The 18852-nt window shown below is 49.7% G+C and overlaps 1 protein-coding gene across 1 annotated transcript in view; it reads right to left on the bottom strand.

Moving 5' to 3' along the window:
* The window catches only part of PTCH1 (patched 1), a 53194-nt gene extending 37274 nt beyond the window's left edge, over positions 1-15920 (bottom strand). The window contains exons 1-2 of the mRNA XM_080936047.1: positions 15750-15920; positions 14006-14198 (exon numbers count right to left, since the gene is read on the bottom strand). Of these exons, the coding sequence (XP_080792173.1) occupies positions 14006-14198; positions 15750-15908 (352 nt within the window). The 5' untranslated portion in view covers positions 15909-15920. The remainder of the gene's footprint in view (positions 1-14005; positions 14199-15749) is intronic.
* Between the last annotated feature and the right edge of the window lie 2932 nt (positions 15921-18852).

Genomic DNA, 18852 nt, shown 5'->3' with positions numbered 1-18852 from the left:
ATTAGGAAAACTAGTGCAGAATCGAGAGCTGGCAGGACCCTATGTGTAGGTCCACAGAGCCGCCAAGGCCACCGCGGAGCTCAGGGGTGAGGCTGAAAGTATTGTCTGCCTGTGGTGAGGGTTCATAAAAAGTGTTCCAAGGGTGCAGGCAGCCTGACGAATGCTAAGGAGAACGGGTGAGAGCTTCACCAATGTGAAGTTACGGAAAAGCAGGACTGGGGGGTGTGGCTCAGTACCAGCCTGGCAATCGCAAAGTCCCAAGTTCCAGCGACAACACCAAGGAAACTCTGGGAAACAATCTAGAACAGAGGATGCACCCTCTCAACTACCCAGACAGCCTCCTGTTCACTGTGGCCAGAGTCAGAATACAGACTTCCAGCCAGCTAGCCATTTGACATCTGCGGGTGTGGAAGCACCTGGGAGCTAAATAGTCAGCGTTTAGTTCGGGTCACTTTAATTCAGGTCACTTCTGAAGGACTATGAAGCTACACAGGAGGGACTGCAACCCAACATCTGTTCAACTCCTTTTCATTTTTCCCATCACCTCAAGCCCCAAACCTGGAACTCCCCTCCAGCTCCCCTGCCTTTCTGTGACTAGATCCTGTTCAGCACAGTGGGCTATGTCTGCTTTTAAAATTAAAACCGGGGTGACTTCAAACCAAGTGGTATAACAACAACTTAGAAGATAAAATAAACTGGAGCAATGGACTCACTCCTCCCCCAACACATAACTGCTTGTACAGCAAGGATCTAATCCATGCAAAATCAGGACAGTTTGACCAAGTTCTACCCCTGGCCCCAGGGATCTGTGGCAATGAAGTTTGTCACTATTTACAGCACCCAAAAAGGAGTTTTCACAAAAATAAGAAGCCCGGTGCACGGCATACGTCACATAGCTAAGGACATCACTGTACTCTTTCAAACTAAATTCTCATCTTAGGAGGCTTCAGAAAGGATATTCTCAAAATAGGAAACATGTAACTCATGGGCCCTATTAACACCCTATGGTGTATGTTTAAAAAAATCGGTGTATTGTAAGCAACTCGACATCCATGCTACCTTTGGGGGTTCGTGTCCTTGTTCTCTTTGCCCTAGCGGCAAACATTTGTATCTCTTTTAAAGATTTATTATTCCCAATCACGTGTATCAATGTGCATGTGACTATGCGCACAAGTGTGGGCACTCAGAGGCTGGAGAGGACACCCAGGAACTGGAGTTATAGGTGGTTGTGAGTTCAGCTCCTCTGCACCCTAGGTGAGTGCTGGGCACTGAGTTCGCTCTGTTCTCTTAACTTATGGGCCCTCTCTCAGTTTCATCAATGTCAGCATCAGTACCAGCTGGGCAAGACCACACCGACTAAGTGATAAAGTGGAACAACTCTTGCAAGAATGTATACCGAGTTCTACCTGGGATCGCTGCCTCTAAGGTTTTAGGCCTAACATTTCTCACTTTGTACTGAGTATCTTTTGCAAAATGGCCGGCTACCTTCAGTACAGTTAGCCGCTGTTCATTCCATGTCAACCACCATTGTTTAAACAACTCAAGTCACCCGGGCAGCATCGAGCTCTGGGTGCATATGGTGTATGGCATGTGGTAATAAGCCATGGGGGTCAGTGACATGAACACGCAATGATAAGAAAACCAAGTGTCATGAGGGAAAGGTGGTGAAGGGCAAAGGAGAATCGGTATTTGGTGACTTTGTGGAACTCTGTAAGTCACTGCTTAGAAACTAGCTTTGTGGCTGTTCCTCCATCAACTCAGGGCCAGTTGTAGATAGAACAGGTGCTGAGCACCAAAGCAGCAGACCTGTTTCCAGCAACGCCCTTGGAGGAGGAACATTTGGGAAGGCCATAATGAAGGTAGAAGAGGCAGTACTGGTCTAATCCAACTACCCTGCCAGCCTTCTCGCACTGAGTGTGGGTACCTCAGAGGTGGCAGGAAGGATCAAATCCCACATCCCACAGTATAACAATCTCATGCTTTAAGCTTTGAGAAGGTAGATAAATAGCTTCCATCTCACTTAGAAGACAATAATGTTACATTCGGTGTTTTATTGTCAGTAAAGAGGCTGGACCCTTGAATGGGACCCCCATGGACCATGGCTCCACTTCCCTTCTGGTCTCAAGAGGGTCTTGAGCTTTCTTTCTTTGAAATTCTACATCTCATCCCTCCCCCAAATTTAAAGCTGACGCCAGCACTTCTGAAGAGGTGGCACAAGCGATTCTGCATCAGGCTCCGTCTTTCCTCGTCTCCTCAAACCATCCAGTTCAGTTTTTCAAAGGGAAACATGAGGAGCAGCATTCAGTCGAGCCATGCCCTCTGGATGGGCACTCTCCCAGGCTGCTATGGACATGAGATGCCTTTCGGCAACAGCTTCCTGTGAGCTACAGAAAGATGGTCTGTAGGTCCAAATCAAGGTGTTGCGCCTTCCTCCATGAATACCGTATCTTTAAGAGAGACCCATCTCCTATGCACTTATCTTCATGACTGAAAAACGGAGGCAACCCAGGAGGAGCCTGGCACACACTCAGAGTGCATTGCACAAACCAATGAATGAACGGCCTCAGTACAGAGCCCTGGGAACAGGCAGTCATCTGTACAAGATACTAATTCCCCAGAAAGCCCCCAAAAAGTCAGTCAGTCAAAACAAATGACCCTTTCAGCCTGAAAGTACCCACTCAGAGTCCAATTAGGAAAGAGGGGGTCTGTGCACACGAGGGCACATTCATATTCGATTAATCCTGTGAATTATCTAGCAGTCTCAAACAGAGATTTTTTTTCCTCCCTTTCCCCTCTTTAGTTGCTTCAGGTCCTTCCTTCAGTGAGGTGACTAGTTATAGGGAGGGCCAAAAGACGCACACCCCTAATGTGAAGAAACTGCAGAGCTATTGGCAACGATTCATGGCTAAATTGAGAGAAAAAAAAAATCAGTAGTAATGTTGGTGGTTAAGCCGGCTGAAAAGTCAGGGTGAGGTCTAGTCACTCACCCCTATCCACCTCTCTTATGGGGGGTCTGGGGGCCCTTTTATTTCCTACTCATCTTGAGCATATGGGAAAAAAAAAGATGCTAGAACCAGACAAACGAAAGGACAACCACACAAAAAGAACACACACTGAAAGAGAGAGACATCCACTCACTCACTCAGTCACCCACCCACCCACCCACCCACCCCACAGCTTGGAGAGCTGAAGACAGGAACCGTGAATGTGCAGGCACCCACCAGAGCACTGGGCAGGCATCCATGCCCTGCCCCACCCCCACGCCACAGACCAACAGCTTGCAGTACCATCTGTTACCAGCCTCAGCAGGGCTGCTTCCTCTGAATGGCTCTCCCCAGACCAACCCACTGGCCCTGTCGGATGCAATCACGTCAGCAGTCCGCTGCCTGCAGCAACTCCTGAGGCAACCCTACATCTGTTGGTGGCCCCTTCTTCTTGGGTGTATGCGTTCTCACCCCAAACCAAACGACACTGTTTTCCTAAAGGGCCCAGCCAGATACATCCTGTTTTCTTCTTCACTGCGTACCTGCCAGCCTCTGAGGTGCCCACTCGTGGAAGGGACACCACCCCACCTGAACGCACGCCAAATCGTCTGATCATTCTGCAGAAAAGCAAGCACTGAGGAAGGAGGTCCGACTCCTCCGGGCAGTTGAACCAGAAACCAACACAAGTAGTTACATTAGGCTCTTGGGGGGGGTGTCTTAATTTTAAAAAAAGTATAAAGGGCTGTCTGGCTCGGAGGTGCAATGCCTTTAACCCTGGCACTTGGGAGGCAGAGACAGGCAAATCTCTGAGTATAAATAAGGCTAGCCTGGTCTACAAAGCAAGTTCCAGGTCAGTCAGGGCACATAGTAGAGACACTTGTCTGAAGAAACAAGAAGAACGAAAATAAAGAATCTAAGTAAATAATAAAAAGGGGCTGAAATGTCACTCAGTAGGGTGCCTACCTAACACACACACATATTTGAGCCTGGTGGCTCCTGTGAGTAGGAAGTTCAAAGCCACCCTCCCTCAGCTGTACAAGACTCTGTCTCAATGAAATAAAAACAGAAAGCAACAAAACCCCAAGTCTTTGCTGGCTGGCATGACACCAACCCCAAGTCCCTTCTTAGTGATGCTGACGTGTGTCAGCCTGTCCTCTGAAAGCTCGTATCTGGCCACCTTCCCTTGAGCAGGCATGCAGGAGACAGTGCAGTCCCTACCTTGCAGACAGGCTCCCTGGCCTCTGGGAATCCACATACCGGCCTTCCCTGTGCATCTGTGCAGGGAGACATGCAGCACTGGGGGCCACTTTCATGATTTTGTTGCCCTCAGGATTAGCTGGATTAGGGGCCCGGTACATAAGGACCCCCTGGTGCCAGGAGGAAGTTTCATCACCGGGTCAGCATGGTGTGTGAACTATATTCTGTCAACACTACCACTGCTCTCAGCCACCAACCAAAAAAGTGGGGGAGGGAAAAACAGAGGAAGAGAATGCTTTGAGTGGGGGAATGTACAAACACCCCACCGAATTGCCCAAGATTTCAAAGTGTGAGTTGTCCAAGGCTGTTCTTTCAAACAGGGACCCTATTTACCTTTTTTCCCCTATTTTAACTGTGAAGAATTTAGTGGGTCTGACAGTGATTACAAATAGAAATGGAAATGCTATTCTGCCCACCAGGAGTGTAAAACACACACACACACACACACACACACACACACACACACACACACACACACTTTCCTCTAACCAGATAAAACAGTTTGGGCCAAGTCCCATCAATGACAACTTGTCCTTTGACCAAAGCTTGAAAGTCCAAGACAGCCCCCCTCCCTAAAGATGAAGACAGTAACCCAACCATCAGGGAACTCTCCCCACATTTAATGTGAAGGAAAACCATGCAGGTAAGAAAGAAGGTAGAGCAGGGAATGAGGGAACAACCCCATTCAAAAAAAAAAAAAAAAAAAAAAACCCACAACTTTCCACTCCTTTTATAGCCGAACTCGGCACCTAAAATTCTTCCGGGAAACCCTCAGGTCTTTCTCCCCACTTCTCCCTGTCCATAGGCACTCATGAAGACCTGGCTGGGGATAAACATCATCTGTAGAGACAGTAATGGGATCTCTGCTAGTGTGCGCAAGCATGTGCGTGCGTGTGCAACGTTTACGGGCCAGTCCCTCTCACACAGAACCGAGCTGCCCCATCAAAGCACTATCTGTTATATTTCTGTCTTTCTCTTCAGTTTGGCGTATTCACCAAGGACAGAAAAGGAGGTAAGCTTTGGCGGCCCTGACCTGCAGCTGGGACACAATGCTTTCGCACAGCCCTGCCGACCCCTGACATAAATTTTACCCCGCAGCTGGCACTTACACACTCAGCATTACCATATGTATGGCCTCGCTGTGCTAATTATGCTAATCACCTGTCTAACTCGCCGCTGCGAAAAATGGTTGTATTTAGCAGTCCAGTGCTTACCAATGCAGCTTACTGTGTGGCTGAAATGTACATTCAGACGGCCCTGAATGGCAAGATTTTTCCACGTTGCTGGCTACATTCAGGCCTCAGAAAAATTTATTCAAGTCAACTGGTTTCGGCCCGCAACAAAAAAGTTACGAGAAAAAAGTGAGTGTGTTCTTGCCCTAACATTCTGGATCTGCTTGCAAGCAAAATGATAAATCAATTGGTATGGGGAACAAAAAGGGAGAGAGGTTTCTTTGGGGAGCCCATGTGAAACTGTAGCCTATTTAAAAAAAAAAAAGAAGAAGAAGAAGAAGAGAAGAAGAAGAAAGAAGGAAAAAAAGGGGTCATCCTATCCCCCAAATCTCTGGAGAGAGCAACTAACAGATATTTTACTCCTAATCCAGAGCCTCTCGAATTCCAAGTGTGGGTTGCAATTGAACAAGGTATCAGGCATGCTTTTCCCTGGACCATATATAGATTAAAAATGATGAAGCAAACTTGACATCTTTTTAACTTAATACTCTTTCGAGAACATGCTAAAAAGAAGCAGGTGAGAAGAAATAACCTTGTGGGCAGCAAAGAAAAATTATTTTGGTATTTTCTTCCTTAGAGTATTGAAACAGAGGCATTCGTGATGTTTAACTCTATTCTGTGAAGGTTTCTTGTTTCCCACTAAAGGAGAAAAGAAACTGAGGAGTGTGGGAGGGAGAGGTGGGGGTGGGGAAGACCAACAGACTGGGGAGGGTGGTGGTGGAGGGGGAGGGAAAGGCAAGGAGTCAAGAAGCCTCTATTTTCTGTAATCTCAAATTTCCTGTTTTCACTATTACCGTTTCTTCCCGAGCATGCTACGGATAGATTTCTTAAATCAGGAAAATATTAGAGCAGTTATTTTAACAATCGCCAAAATCTGATTTCCTCATAACTCACAAAATATGTTCCTTTTTTTAACCCCCCCCCCAACACTGTGAGCCTGGTTCTTCTGAAAACAGCTGAACACAAGTTCTGTGGTCTCTCTAGGCCTTCAAATCTCTAACGGTCTGCAGCACTGTAAAAACACACCTTAGTGGACGGCAGGCAGCTGGACGTGCCCAGTTGTTCCTCCCCTCTTGGCCTTTTGCAGTGTCCAGACTTCCCTCTAGGAAGCACAGCAGAACTGAAAGCCATGCATCTGACAAGGTACCTAGAGCCACCTCCCACAGCTACATCACAACAGCCCTGTGATAAATCCTGAGCTTAAACCGGGATGAACCAACCCAGCAGGCTTTCTCTGACTCTGTAGGAGGTCCGGAGGAGAACTGGCCACTCTTGGCCTAGTTTCCCCTCACCTTTCAGTTAAGAGCAGATGGCAAGAGTGATGTCCACAGTAACTTAAGGATGCTTCTTGGAGGACATAGCTTTCTTCCTACTCATTCCCAACCCCCATACTCAACTTTTTTTTTTAAGAGGAGAATACTGGCAGGACTAGAATCCATAGCTTTGGGCTTGCTAGCAAGTGCTATACTACTGAGCCACATTTCCAAGCCCTGTACAAGAAAGATAAGTTGCTTCTCGATGGCATCTGAACACAAGTGGCTGTTAGTTGCCTTTCGAGGTGTTAATTTATCTGACTTTTAGACATACAAGTCTTGATTGTGCAGCCCCTAACTCAAGCAGAACCACAGTGCTCAAGTGGTCAGACAGCCAAAGGCCTGCTCTGTTCCTCTGGGTCTCCTGCTTTTCTTAAGTAGGAGATGGACCACCCTGCCTCGTGGCACAGAGCAGTGTTTACATTGCAATCCTTGACTATGTAATACATCTGGCATTTTTGGGCAGGATCCCTGAGCTAGTAGCCAGAAGCCCTTAAGCACACTGACTGGAAGCCCATTTCCAGTTTCTCTCCCTTTCTTCTGTCCATGTCTCGGCAAGAGCTGGAAACCATCTCAGCTGCTAAACGGAGTACATTTACAGCTGCTTCTCTGCATTTATTCCAAGAAGAGGACTATCAAACATATACAGTGATGTGCACGGGGACCTGCCTCTGCCCTGGCCTCACTTCTACTTGGGGACCCCACGGGTATGCGGTCCCCCATGTGGGACCCATCTCCACCTTGGGACTATTCAAGCCAATTCACACTTGGACTTTGGGATTACAAGTAAGGTCCTGCCTTCTCATATTAAATCCCTCCAACAAAGTCGTCTTTCATTAGCAGGTACCTGACTGTCAACCAAGAAATGGTTTCCCTAACACAAGGCAACTGTTTTGCCAACTATGCTCTAAACTCCAATTAAATCGCAACACCTCCCCTCCCAGGGGAAAGGGATGGTATGCAACTTTCTGGACAATAGGCTCCTGCACACCTGCCAACATTCAGGCCGTCTCTCAATGGCAACATTTTACTGTCTAGGAAGGCTAATTTTTTTTCCTGCTACATCTACTTAGAGGCTGATATGCAGAAAAAAAAATAATGTAACACAAAGGGAGCATCAGTCTAATATAAAAAAGATCCACAATCTAATTTGAAAGAGAAACCCTGTAAGGCACCCAAATCCAGAGATTGGCAGAAAACAACAACAATAACAACAACCACAAAAGAGGGGTTTGTATTTATTTCTGGGGCAATCCTAATTGTCTGTGCTTCAAAAAAATGTTCCCACTGAGAATATTCCAAGAGCTTCCTCCTTTTGCCCATGCTGAACTGCCTTCCCCAGAACCTTTGACCTCTGGGATGTCAAAAGAGACCTCATGAAAACGAAACATCTAAGGCTATTGGGGTCAGCCAAAATTTGGATAAGAAAATCTGTCCTCTCCTCCTATCTCTCTGGTGGGCATGCCACTTAGGGAAAGGCTGAAGTGGGGAGCCTGGGTTGGGATGTCGCCATGTGTCTCACTTAGCAACTCAAAGATGCTACAGGGCCCAATTCTCCCTAACATCCTATGCCACAAGGACAGAGGTCAAGACTTAACTTCATACACCTTATATGCACAGGACGAACACGCCCACAGATTCTGAAGATGCCTTATAAAACGTTATTTAGAAGTCTGCAAAAAGAATCCTCAATAAGAAAAGCAATGCCTCTGCTGATCCAGAATACAGGGTGGCTTCGCGGCCAGTGTCTCACCCCACTACAAAAGAAAACATCTCCTGAATCCTTCCTAACTGGCCAGACAGACCTTTGTTCGGGTTTGACTCACTTGAAAAGGAAATGAACTTGAGCAGTTTAGGAGTGAGTGTGGAGAAGCAAGGGGGTAAAGGGATGGGTGACAAGAGATAGGGGAGGGAAGAGGAAGCAACCTGTCAGAAGCCTGTAGCAGTCACTGGAAATAACAGTGCAATATGAAAATACTAGAGATATAGGATTTATACAGATAATCTCCCCACTCCCCCGACCCAAATCGTCAAAACAGTGTTTCCAAGAAGTGAAAGACTTTCATGCAAAATGGCTTCTACAAAATCTGGTTTCCTTCAAAATAACTGTAAAATATTATTGCCTTTAAAAGGCCTGGCACATCACCTCCTGAGCACAGCAGAGTCTTCAGGGGCTCACTGAGGCACTGACTGTGTGGGAGGCAGCCCCAAGAAGCCCCTCTCTGCACGCACAAGCCTCCCTCTTTGCCCTCCAGCTAGAAGTTAAGCAAGGGCAAGTAAGTACCACCTCACCCCTCGAGAATGGGGACCCAGGGGGTCACAGGCAGGTCAGCATTGAAGGAGAAATCCAAATGAAATATAAACATGGTATTGTGGAAAGCAGACCAATCTCCCTAGCTCTCCAGCCAGCATTAATCTTAGCATCAGCTGTAGTGTATAACCTAAACACACGAACCAGGCAGCTCATACATCTGGAAGCTGTCATCTCCTGGAAGCTCCAAGAGGCACTGGATACATCTGAAACAGTCCATGGTCCAAACTGGCTTATGATGGGTCAAGAATGACAGGCAGAACAGGGTTGGCTCAGAGCCCACCAACTGTCCTGTGTGGGGGTTACCTGAGCCACCTGACCTTTTTTTTTTTTTAAACTGGTGGTTTTTACTTGTCACTTATTTTTCTCTTAAGTACAAAGGGAATAATACCAAGAACTTGCTCGCTCCTCTCCTTTGTGTGCATCTGCTCTTGGAATGACCACCTCTTGTTCATCAAACTGCAGACACACACAGACACACACAGACACACACACACACAGTAGTGCCTTTGCAGACCCAATTAGACCTGCAAAGGCCAGGCCTTCTACCCAGCCATTCATCATCCAACTCAGTGGTTCTCAACTAGGGCATCTAGCAATGAACAGAAATGTTATCCTTGCTGCTGGCACCTTGTGAGTAGAGTCCAAGGGCTCTGCTGGACACTCTCTAGGGTGTCCTCCTCTGACAGTGGAGGAGTATCCAGATGCAAATGGCAAGAGTGCCATGGCTGAGCAAATGAAGGATGGCAGCTCTAACTGTGCCAAGAACACAGAAAGCACACGGAACAGACTTGAGGGTGTGACTGCCCATCAAATGAGTAATTTATTTTTTTTAAGTGTAGAATTTCCCATTTCTCTTCAATAACTCTCTCATCCTCCTCCCTGATGCTGCCTTAATGCCCTTAACAACCAAACACCGAGGCAATATGGAGTCATTTCAAGGTTGTTGCCCTTTTCAGAGAAGGAGGCCAGGGGCCGCCTAAGCTTTTATCTCAGGGAGATGAATGAAGATTCTGTCACAGGAGTACCTTGACAACAAACTTGTTACAGAGAGCTGGAGGGGGTGTGGGGGAGGGGAATATGCAAAGAAAAAAGTTATTAAGGAGGGTAGGGCAGATCTGACAAAGGAAAAAAATGGCACTGACAAATGGGTGAGATTTAAAAAAAAAAAAATCAGTTCCCAGAGAAGCCAATGCAAGTACTTCTTGGTATCAGGAAGGGTACCAGAACCACAATTTCATGACAGCATCTTGTAAGAAGAGCCTGCAGGTTCCAGCCACTCTCTGTGGCGCACACCCCTCTACAGCTTCCTCCAAGCTACCAGGAGCCCACCTTTCCCTCACTGGAGGGTGAACATTGCAGGCCACTGACTACAGATGTTTCTCAGGAGTGTTGGGCAGGGCCTGGTGCAAAGTAGGCACAGAGAATCCACATTGACAAAATACTTCTACTTGGAAATAACCACTCATGTTTTTATGTTTCTGAGCCGCCGCATGGTGTGTGTGTTTGTGTGTGTGTGTGTGTGTGTGAGAGAGAGAGAGAGAGAGAGAGAGAGAGAGAGAGAGAGAGAGGGAGAGAGACAGACAGACAGACAGACAGACAGACAGTGGGTGCCCAACTACACCAGGGTCTTTATTAAACCCTTTTCTGTCCTTTCACATGTAAGATTCGGATAACATCTGTGTCATGCAGAAGAAATACACCCTAAGAACTCAGGGTGGTACCTCACATATAATGATCAGTTTCTTGAAAGGCAATCATTTTACCAACATCTTAACTGAACCAAAAAAGGGTGTCATTTATGCATGCACGGATGGTATTTGAGATGAGGGGAGCAAGGAAAATGGCTTCTTCCTGCAGTGAATGGACTCATAAGCGACATTTCTTCAGGATATCAAACTATGAAAAGGCAAGGCCAGGATATGAATGTCAAGGAGGGTCCTTAATTTTCTGGCTATATGAAAAAATATTTTGGCAGATGAAATACACCCAGGAAGCTTGTGTGCAGACGCATATACACAAACACAGAGGCAACTCGTCACGTCATTTTTTTTTAATGGCAGGAGAAAAATCAAACTTTCTAATCTGTCCCTCAGTTTCCCAGCTTCCCTTTGCCCTTAAACTGTAGTCTTTCTTTTCTTCTGTTGCTTAACTGGGGGCATCTAAGACTCTTCTTCACTGGTTTGTGTATACAGCAAGCTCCCTGCGCTTGTAATTGCACCCTGAACCTGAAGAGAGCATCCTATAACAGATGACTTTGCTGACAATGATAAAAGAACTTTTCTAAGAGACTGAAGCAAAAGGAACCAGGAACCTAAGCTTGAGCCTGCTGCTCATTTTAATTCACTGACCACCACAACCATCAGACATTTATTCCTAAAAGCAAAGGCTCACAGTGTTCTGAGTGTTGACAGGAACACTAAATTTGTTATACTGTATCAAATGCTCTCCTTATTGAGTTTACCTACATTTTGCAAAGGCAAGAATGAATGAATGAATGAATGAATGAATGAGGCCAATGACCTATATCAATGCAAAGCAAAATGAACATGAAGGGACATGCAGACCACACTCCTGGTTATCATCTGATTCTCATTTGAAGAAAGAGATATCTATCATATGAAACATTATATGCATATATGATCATGTTATAAAAAATAAAGTCATGGGTATTTTATTGACTTGTAAGGTTTGTGAAAAAACATACTACATGGGGTATGATGGTGGCTCAGAAAGTAGATATAAAGTGTTAGGCCTGAGAATCAATGAGCCATACTAAAATGACAAAACAGAAAGGAGGTAAGGCCTCTGACCTTAGGAGCTAGAGTTGGAATGTAGCTCAGGAGGACAATTTGCCTAGCATATTGGGGCCCTAGGTTCCACAGCTGTACTGGCAGAGAAAAGGAAAAACCATCAAGATTTCAAAAGCAGGTCAGGGTGTCTGCCTAAGTGAACATCTTCACTTACCCAGGAGGAGTTGCTCTTCCTCAATCTGGTCATTCTTGAAACAATGTTAAGACTCTACTGCCTCTGTAAGCTTGTTAAAATCTTTAGAAACTTGGAAACAGCTTTTCCAACGACTATAAACCAAACTGTTGCACAGGGAGGAAGAAGCCATCTGTGGAACGATTAGCTCAATTTCTACAGCCTTGCTGGTCAGTTTCTGTGCCTAGAACCTTAGGTTCTCCTGGTTCACTTCCCTTTCCAAGGCCTTGCAGGAGGTGACCTGTTCCTGCTGCAACACTCTCTTGTTCCCTGTATCTCCTGCCTCAAGATATCTAAGGCCCTTTTTCTCCTAATTGAACTTTCATGAACCAGTTCAAGTGTGAACCTATACTTAGTGAAAAATGCATCGAATTCCTGTAATCTGAAGCACAGCACTGTGCAGTATCTCCATCAGTGCCTAGCACAGGGTAAGGAACGTTATAGATACTAAAGAAATTTGTTGCTAGGGACATAGTGAGTGCTCAATAAAACTATTCTCTGAACTACCAATGACAAGGGAGCAAAGTGGGGTAAATTACCTAATGGAATCAATCCAAAAGACACTTGTATTCATTAACTAAGCTACTTAAGGCAGGAATGTGCTCTGGTCTTAACGATTAAGATTATTATTTGTCACTTCCCAACTAAATACTCCACCACTAGCTCACAAAACACTGAAAGCTAAGGTAACAGAATATTCTGGAAGGTTAGTTTCCAAGAGCATCCTGAAACTAGTTACTAAAGAAATTACTCACTAACTCTGGTTTCCAAATTCTGTCCTGGGAGGCTTGCAGTAAGCATGCACCAGATATTTTGGGTTGAAACGTCTGCCCAACTACTCTGATGCCCAAAGCAGTGTTTGCCAGAAGCTAAAATGTTTTCAAACAGGGATCGGTACTTTTCAAAGAGGTAACAGAAACTAACAAAGAACGAAGGAAAAAAGAAAGCCTAAAATCACAAAGAGAGTAAAAGCTTCCATGGTGGTGGGAGTGGGGTTGGAGGGAAATTGAAAACCTATTTTCAATTTACAAGACCTTTTATAATGCAGGTCCCCAACCCCTCCCCCGCAAATACACACACACACACACACACACACACACACACACACACACACACACGAAGCTCCCGTGGCCCCTCCCATCAAACTTGCGTTCTTTTAAAAGACACACACTTCTTTCTTGCAAGCCTGACAAACTCAACCTCCAAGAATAATTCCATTTAAAAAGCGTCCCCACCCGCGAGAAAACATTAATCTACTTTGCAAACATGCGTTCAAGTTTGTGCTTTACTACTTTTTTTTTTTTTTCAACCAACCCCCCCACTCCTTTTGGTACCTTGAGACAAATGTTTTTTTCCCCCAGAGTTGAAAGCGGTCCAAAAACAGGACCACACACGCGGCCGCCTCCGCAGGCCTGCGCGGCGCCCGCCCCCTGCGCGCCCCGGGGGCGCGCACACTCCCTGCAGCCAGAGGGGTGGCCTTGCCCTCCACCCCCCTCTTCTTTCTCCGCAGACGCAGTGGGTGGGTGGGAGGTGGGGGGGAAAGGAGCGGAGCCCAGGCGCCCGGATCAGAGAGGCCTTTCCCGGGCCGCGGCTCCCGAGCCAAAGCCAGGCAGGCGGCTGTGGCGGGCCTAGGGGACCACCCCCACGGCCCTGCGGAGTGGTCCGTCCCGCGCAAGGCCTCTGCGCCCCCGCCACTCTCTCCCACCACACCTAGCAAAGCAAAGCGCCCCGAGTAGATTACAGCGCGGCCTTTGTCGGGCGGGCCTGGCTGCTGGCCAGTCATGCAAACAATAAACAGTCGCCCCTGGTGCGGGCAAGGGCTTCGTTGGCTACAGGGAGGCTCTAGGTGCATGCTGGCAAATATCTTCATCAAACGCAGTAAAGGAGGACGAAGGGCGCGCTAGCGGCGCGGGGGTCGCTTACCTTCCACCCACAGCTCCTCCACGTTGGTCTCGAGATTAGCTGCCTTTAATCCCACAGCGAAGGCCCCAAATATGAGGAGACCCACAACCAAAAACTTGCCGCAGTTCTTTTGAATGTAACAACCCAGTTTAAATAAGAGTCTCTGAAACTTCGCTCTCAGCCACAGCGGCGCTTTCCGGCCAGTAGCCTTCCCCTGGGGACGAAGCAGAAGGGAGGAGTGAACGCCGGGGAATCGCTGTCCCCCGCACACCCGCCCGGGGATCCCCTCTGGACAGCAGTGGGGGCGTGGGCGCCCGCGGCGCAGTGACTCGCCCTCCGGACTGGAACCAGGACTGTTCAGAAGGAGCCCTGGAGGCGTGGGGGCCTTGGTTGTAAATCAGTGAGGCTGCAGCGTGGGAACTGCACTCTAGGGACCAGGGGGCGCCCCCACGCGTGGCCTGAGCACCAGCCCTGATTGGGATGCTGGAGAGAAAGGCTAACAGAGAAGCCGCCAACACCAGCCAGGGCTTAGGACCGGGGACCTGGAGAGGGCCTGGTGTGATACTAACAGAAAAGCCCAACACTAAAGAATCCCCAGGACACGTCCCCCCTTCCCCGGCTCCAGTCTGGAGCTTCCTCCGGTGCCCCGGAGGGCGCAAGCGCACTTAGGGACAATATACAGCTACCGTGGCCCATCTGGCCCCGGCCTGGTGTGGCTGTACGCGAGGTCCACGTGGTAAGCCCCGCAGCCAGAGCTCACTCCACACACTCAGCCTAGGGAGACACTGCGGGAGCTTAAGTTAGGAAGTGCGGCAGCCATCTGCAACTTACACTATTTGTGTTCAGAAGAGGGCGGCCACAAGGATCTTTCCCTCCTCTCCCACTCCCGCCTGGTGAACTCTCTTAAAAAGCCGAGTGCACAGTGAAGAGGCCCAGGCCGGCGCCGGCGGGGGTTCTGGCTGGGCGCAGGCTGCTCTCGGGGCGGCGGAGCCCCGGTGCTGGCCAGGGCCCCTGCGGGCCCCAGGCTAGGTGCTAGCCTTCCCCGGATTCCACACATTTCAGCCAGCCTCGTAAACACAATGAACTCGGCCGTTCCACACTCCCGTACCGAAAATTTAAGGTGGCAACTTGTTTACAACTGCCCCTCTACCCGGCAGGCTGGGAGATGAGGCGGCCCAAGACCTGGAAGAGAGGGGACGTCCTCTCCCGAGAATAATTTTTAAGGGAGCAGAGATTTCAAGCTCAACGAAAGCAGAACCGGCTGCCAAAAAAGGAAACCACCTTTACTTTGGCTCCCTCCCCTCTGTCTCTCTCCGCCTCTCTCCACTCCGCCTCCCCCTCAAAGAGGTTAAGAAATGTGGCAACGCCGAACTTTAGGCTGCAACCGTGGGCAGGGGCGCGAGAGAACGGCGCTGGGGCCCGGGGCAGTGCCGCACTGCGGTCGCCCTGGAGGTGGTCCACTCAGGACGGTTTCCAAAGCTCCGGAAAAGGCACACCAGGGAGGGCGTGTGCGCGCGCACACACCACACACGCGCGAACACAGACACACACACATACACACACACGCACCCCTCCACCCCCTGCGGATCTCAGACAGCCCTTTCCTCCGAAGTCCGGAGGGAGGGTTTGAAATTTTCAACCTTCACTTTGCTGCTCTCTCAGGAGGGTGTGTGTGTGTGTGTGTGTGTGTGTGTGTCTGTGTGGCAGGGATCCCAAGGAGGAAGAAGAGGGAAAAGTGAAGAGGGAGGAGGGGACAGAAATGCACCTTGGAAATCTGCTCCAGAGCGAAGGCGGCGTCGCAGTAGCTGGGCCGGTGCAGATAGTCCCGGTCCGGCGCGGCGCGGTGCGGTCCCCCGGTCCGTCTGCGCCTCCCGCCGCCGGCCTGCCTGCCCAGGGCCCCGGCGGCGTTACCAGCCGAGGCCATGTTGCCGCCGCCGCCGCGGGCTCCGGGCGCGCCTGGGCGCTCGGCTCGCGAGGACGCTGCTGGCCGCCGGGGACTCCGGCTCCGGGTGACAGACCCGCTGCTGCCGCTCACACGGCGGGCGCTGCGGGCGCTGCGGCCGTGGCCGCTGCCGGGGACTCAGACCCTGAGCCTTCCATTGCCACATTGCGCGTGAGTCCCGAGGTCTTTGCGGCCGCCGCTGCCCACATCCAGCTCGCGGGAAGGCGAGAGCCGGCGCTTCCAGGGCGCGCCTCGCGGTCCCCAAGTCCCCCCCAGACGTCCCCGCCCCGCGCCGCGACCCCTTCACGGCAGAAGGCGCGCGCAGACCCCCGCCGCTCGCGCCGGCTTCCTTGGCGCCCGCTGCGGGCGACGCGACGGTGCCCGGCGGGTCTCAGCGATGCCGGGCCGGGGCTGCCGCTGCTGCTGCTGGTGCGGCTGCGGCTGGAGTTGGCGGTGGCGGCTTCTGAAGCGGCTGCTCGCTCTCGGGCTGCTGGGTTCGCGGTGGCTGCTCGGTCCCGGACTCTGCTTTCTTGTTCTCCTCACCGACCCGCTGGACCATTCTGCCCCCGCGCCGCGCGCCTCTCTCGCTACCGGGACCTGGGGACTCCGCTCTGTGTGTGTGCAGCGGGCAGCGGCCGCAGCAGCTCCTTGACTCAATAGATGAGATGGAAGAAGAAAAAAAAGAACTCTCTCCATTTGGAGAAAGAGGAGGAGGAGGGGAGGGGGTGGAGGGGGAGAGCGCGAGCGAAAGAGAAAAAGGCTGGAACTCCCGCCCCCGGGGCTGTCAGATGGCTTGGGTTTCTGCGACGCGATTGGCTCTTGGAGGGCAGAAATTACTCAGCAAACATGACTATTATTAGCTGCTTAGCAACAGCTCACCAAAGTAGAGAGACCACCCAGGTAGGCAACCCCCGTGTGTGCATCCCAGGCTTGGGGGTGGGGGGGCGCTCGCTCAGCGCCAACCTTCTCCCATGCAATACTTCCATTAAGCAATGCTCCCCCCTCCTTTCTTTCTTATTTCTTTTCAACAGTGTCTTCTTTTTTTGAGACGCCTTTTCCGAGAGCGCGCTCACACACACACACACACACACACACACACACACACACACACACACACATGCAGGAGCATTTGCCTCGCAATAGACACGGGGGATATGTAATATTTTTTTAAGCGCTTAAACAATTTCTGGGATTCCTCAAAGAAAACTCTTTTAGAGGCACTTTGGCCTCAAGTTGCAGCAAATACTGGGAGGTCCGGCTTGAATTCCCAGGCCTGCACCAATAATGACAGGGTGGTGGATAGTGCGCCAGTGTGTGCCAATTTTTTTTCTCTCGTCTTTTTTTTTATAACCAAAGGCAAGACTTAGACTCTTGCAGGGAACAACGCCTCGTATTAAGATAAACAAAATGGAAAGTTAAAGAGGCGAGCAAGGATGTTGGGAAAAGCCACCCCTTTTAAAAAACCCTCACTCCCCTAGTACCCCCTCCCAAAAAAAAAAAAAAAAAACCCACAACAGCACAGTCCAATTTGAAAACGTCTACAAGGAGAAGCCAGACACCGTCTGCTTTTTTTATTTAAATATTTAATATATAAAAAGAAGCAAATCTTTTCAGCAGGCCAGAGAAATGTAAGTGAGAGATTTCCTGCTTATTTGGGGTTCCTCTGGACCCCTATTAATCACATTCTTAAAAATAGTTTAAGCTTTTTTTAAAAAAGCAAAACTCGCTACGCATCCTATAACATTTAATAGTGTGACATAGGAGAGAATAGAGGCTTTGATGTGGAATTTATTTTAAATAAATTGTTCATAGATTGCCAAGATTTGTCCTGATACTGCGTCCTGTGTCACCAAGACATCCAAGGGTATTCACTTTAAGTTGAATAAAAAACAACAAAAATTCGACGTGGGGGGAAGGGGAGTGAATCCTGGAGCCAGCAACACATTAAACTGTCTACACAACTACGCTCTTTGAGAAAAAAAATAATAATATTTTAGAAAGCACATTCCATTCTCCAGAAGTTTTAAGTTCCTCCTCCCCGCAGAAGTCACCAGACCCAGAAACACCGGATTCTGCTACGTCCTATTATTTTTCTTTTCTGACTTGAACTGCAGAGGGAACCGGAGTAGTGAAGAGCCAAATGAACCCGTGAAATGGGGCAGTGTGGCTTTAAGATGCACACGGTGTGTGTTCATTGAAAAAAAAGAAGAAGAAAGAAAGAAAAGAAAGAAACCCAGATGGAGGGAAAGGAGGAGGAGCGGGGAGAAGGCGGAGCCTGTTCCCACCACGTGACCCGGACCAAGAGGCCCATCCGCGCTCCCGCGCAACTGCGCGTCCGCGCCGGCGCGCTCCAGTCTTCGGCCTGCTCGCGGTGCGGGCTCACAGGTAACAGGGTCCGCTCGCTAGGCCAGCCCGCCCCAGCCCTCATCAAAGTACGCACAATCTTCCCCGGCCCCGGGCAGTGTGCGCGCCCTACCGCCGCGGACAGACGTGCCGGACACGCCGTAGTACATTCCTGAAGGCGGCCCGGCCCCCTCGCGTTGCCCAATGAACGCGCGGCCTCTCTGCTGCTGGCCAATGGCTGAGTTCCGGCCCTTCCATTCAGCGGCGCCGGCTGCGGTTAGACAGGGGCCGCGCAGGGGCGCGCGGCCACCGGCGGAGCAACGGGATCCTGGGGCCAGGGGTAGGGGTTGAGGTCTCCCCCACCCCCATCGCGTTGCAGTCCTTCATCGTTGCCCAGTCTGCCTCCCCTCTAGCCTTGTCTCCATCCGGGCTTCCCTAGGATGCCTTGCCATCCTGAATCCCAAATCCGCGGAGTCCGTGCGGTTCCTGAAATGGGGTCATGAATCTGAGAGAACAGAGACCAAGTAGATGCTTTTGGGGGTGCTCTCAGTCTAAAGAAGAGGACCTGGGTGCGGGGCCAGCG

The sequence above is a fragment of the Micromys minutus genome (genome assembly GCF_963924665.1).
Source record: "Micromys minutus genome assembly, chromosome: 1".
NCBI classification, from domain to species: Eukaryota; Metazoa; Chordata; class Mammalia; order Rodentia; family Muridae; genus Micromys; species Micromys minutus.
The sequence above is the reverse complement of the archived record's forward strand: the minus strand, read 5'-3'. Positions and strand labels throughout refer to the sequence as shown.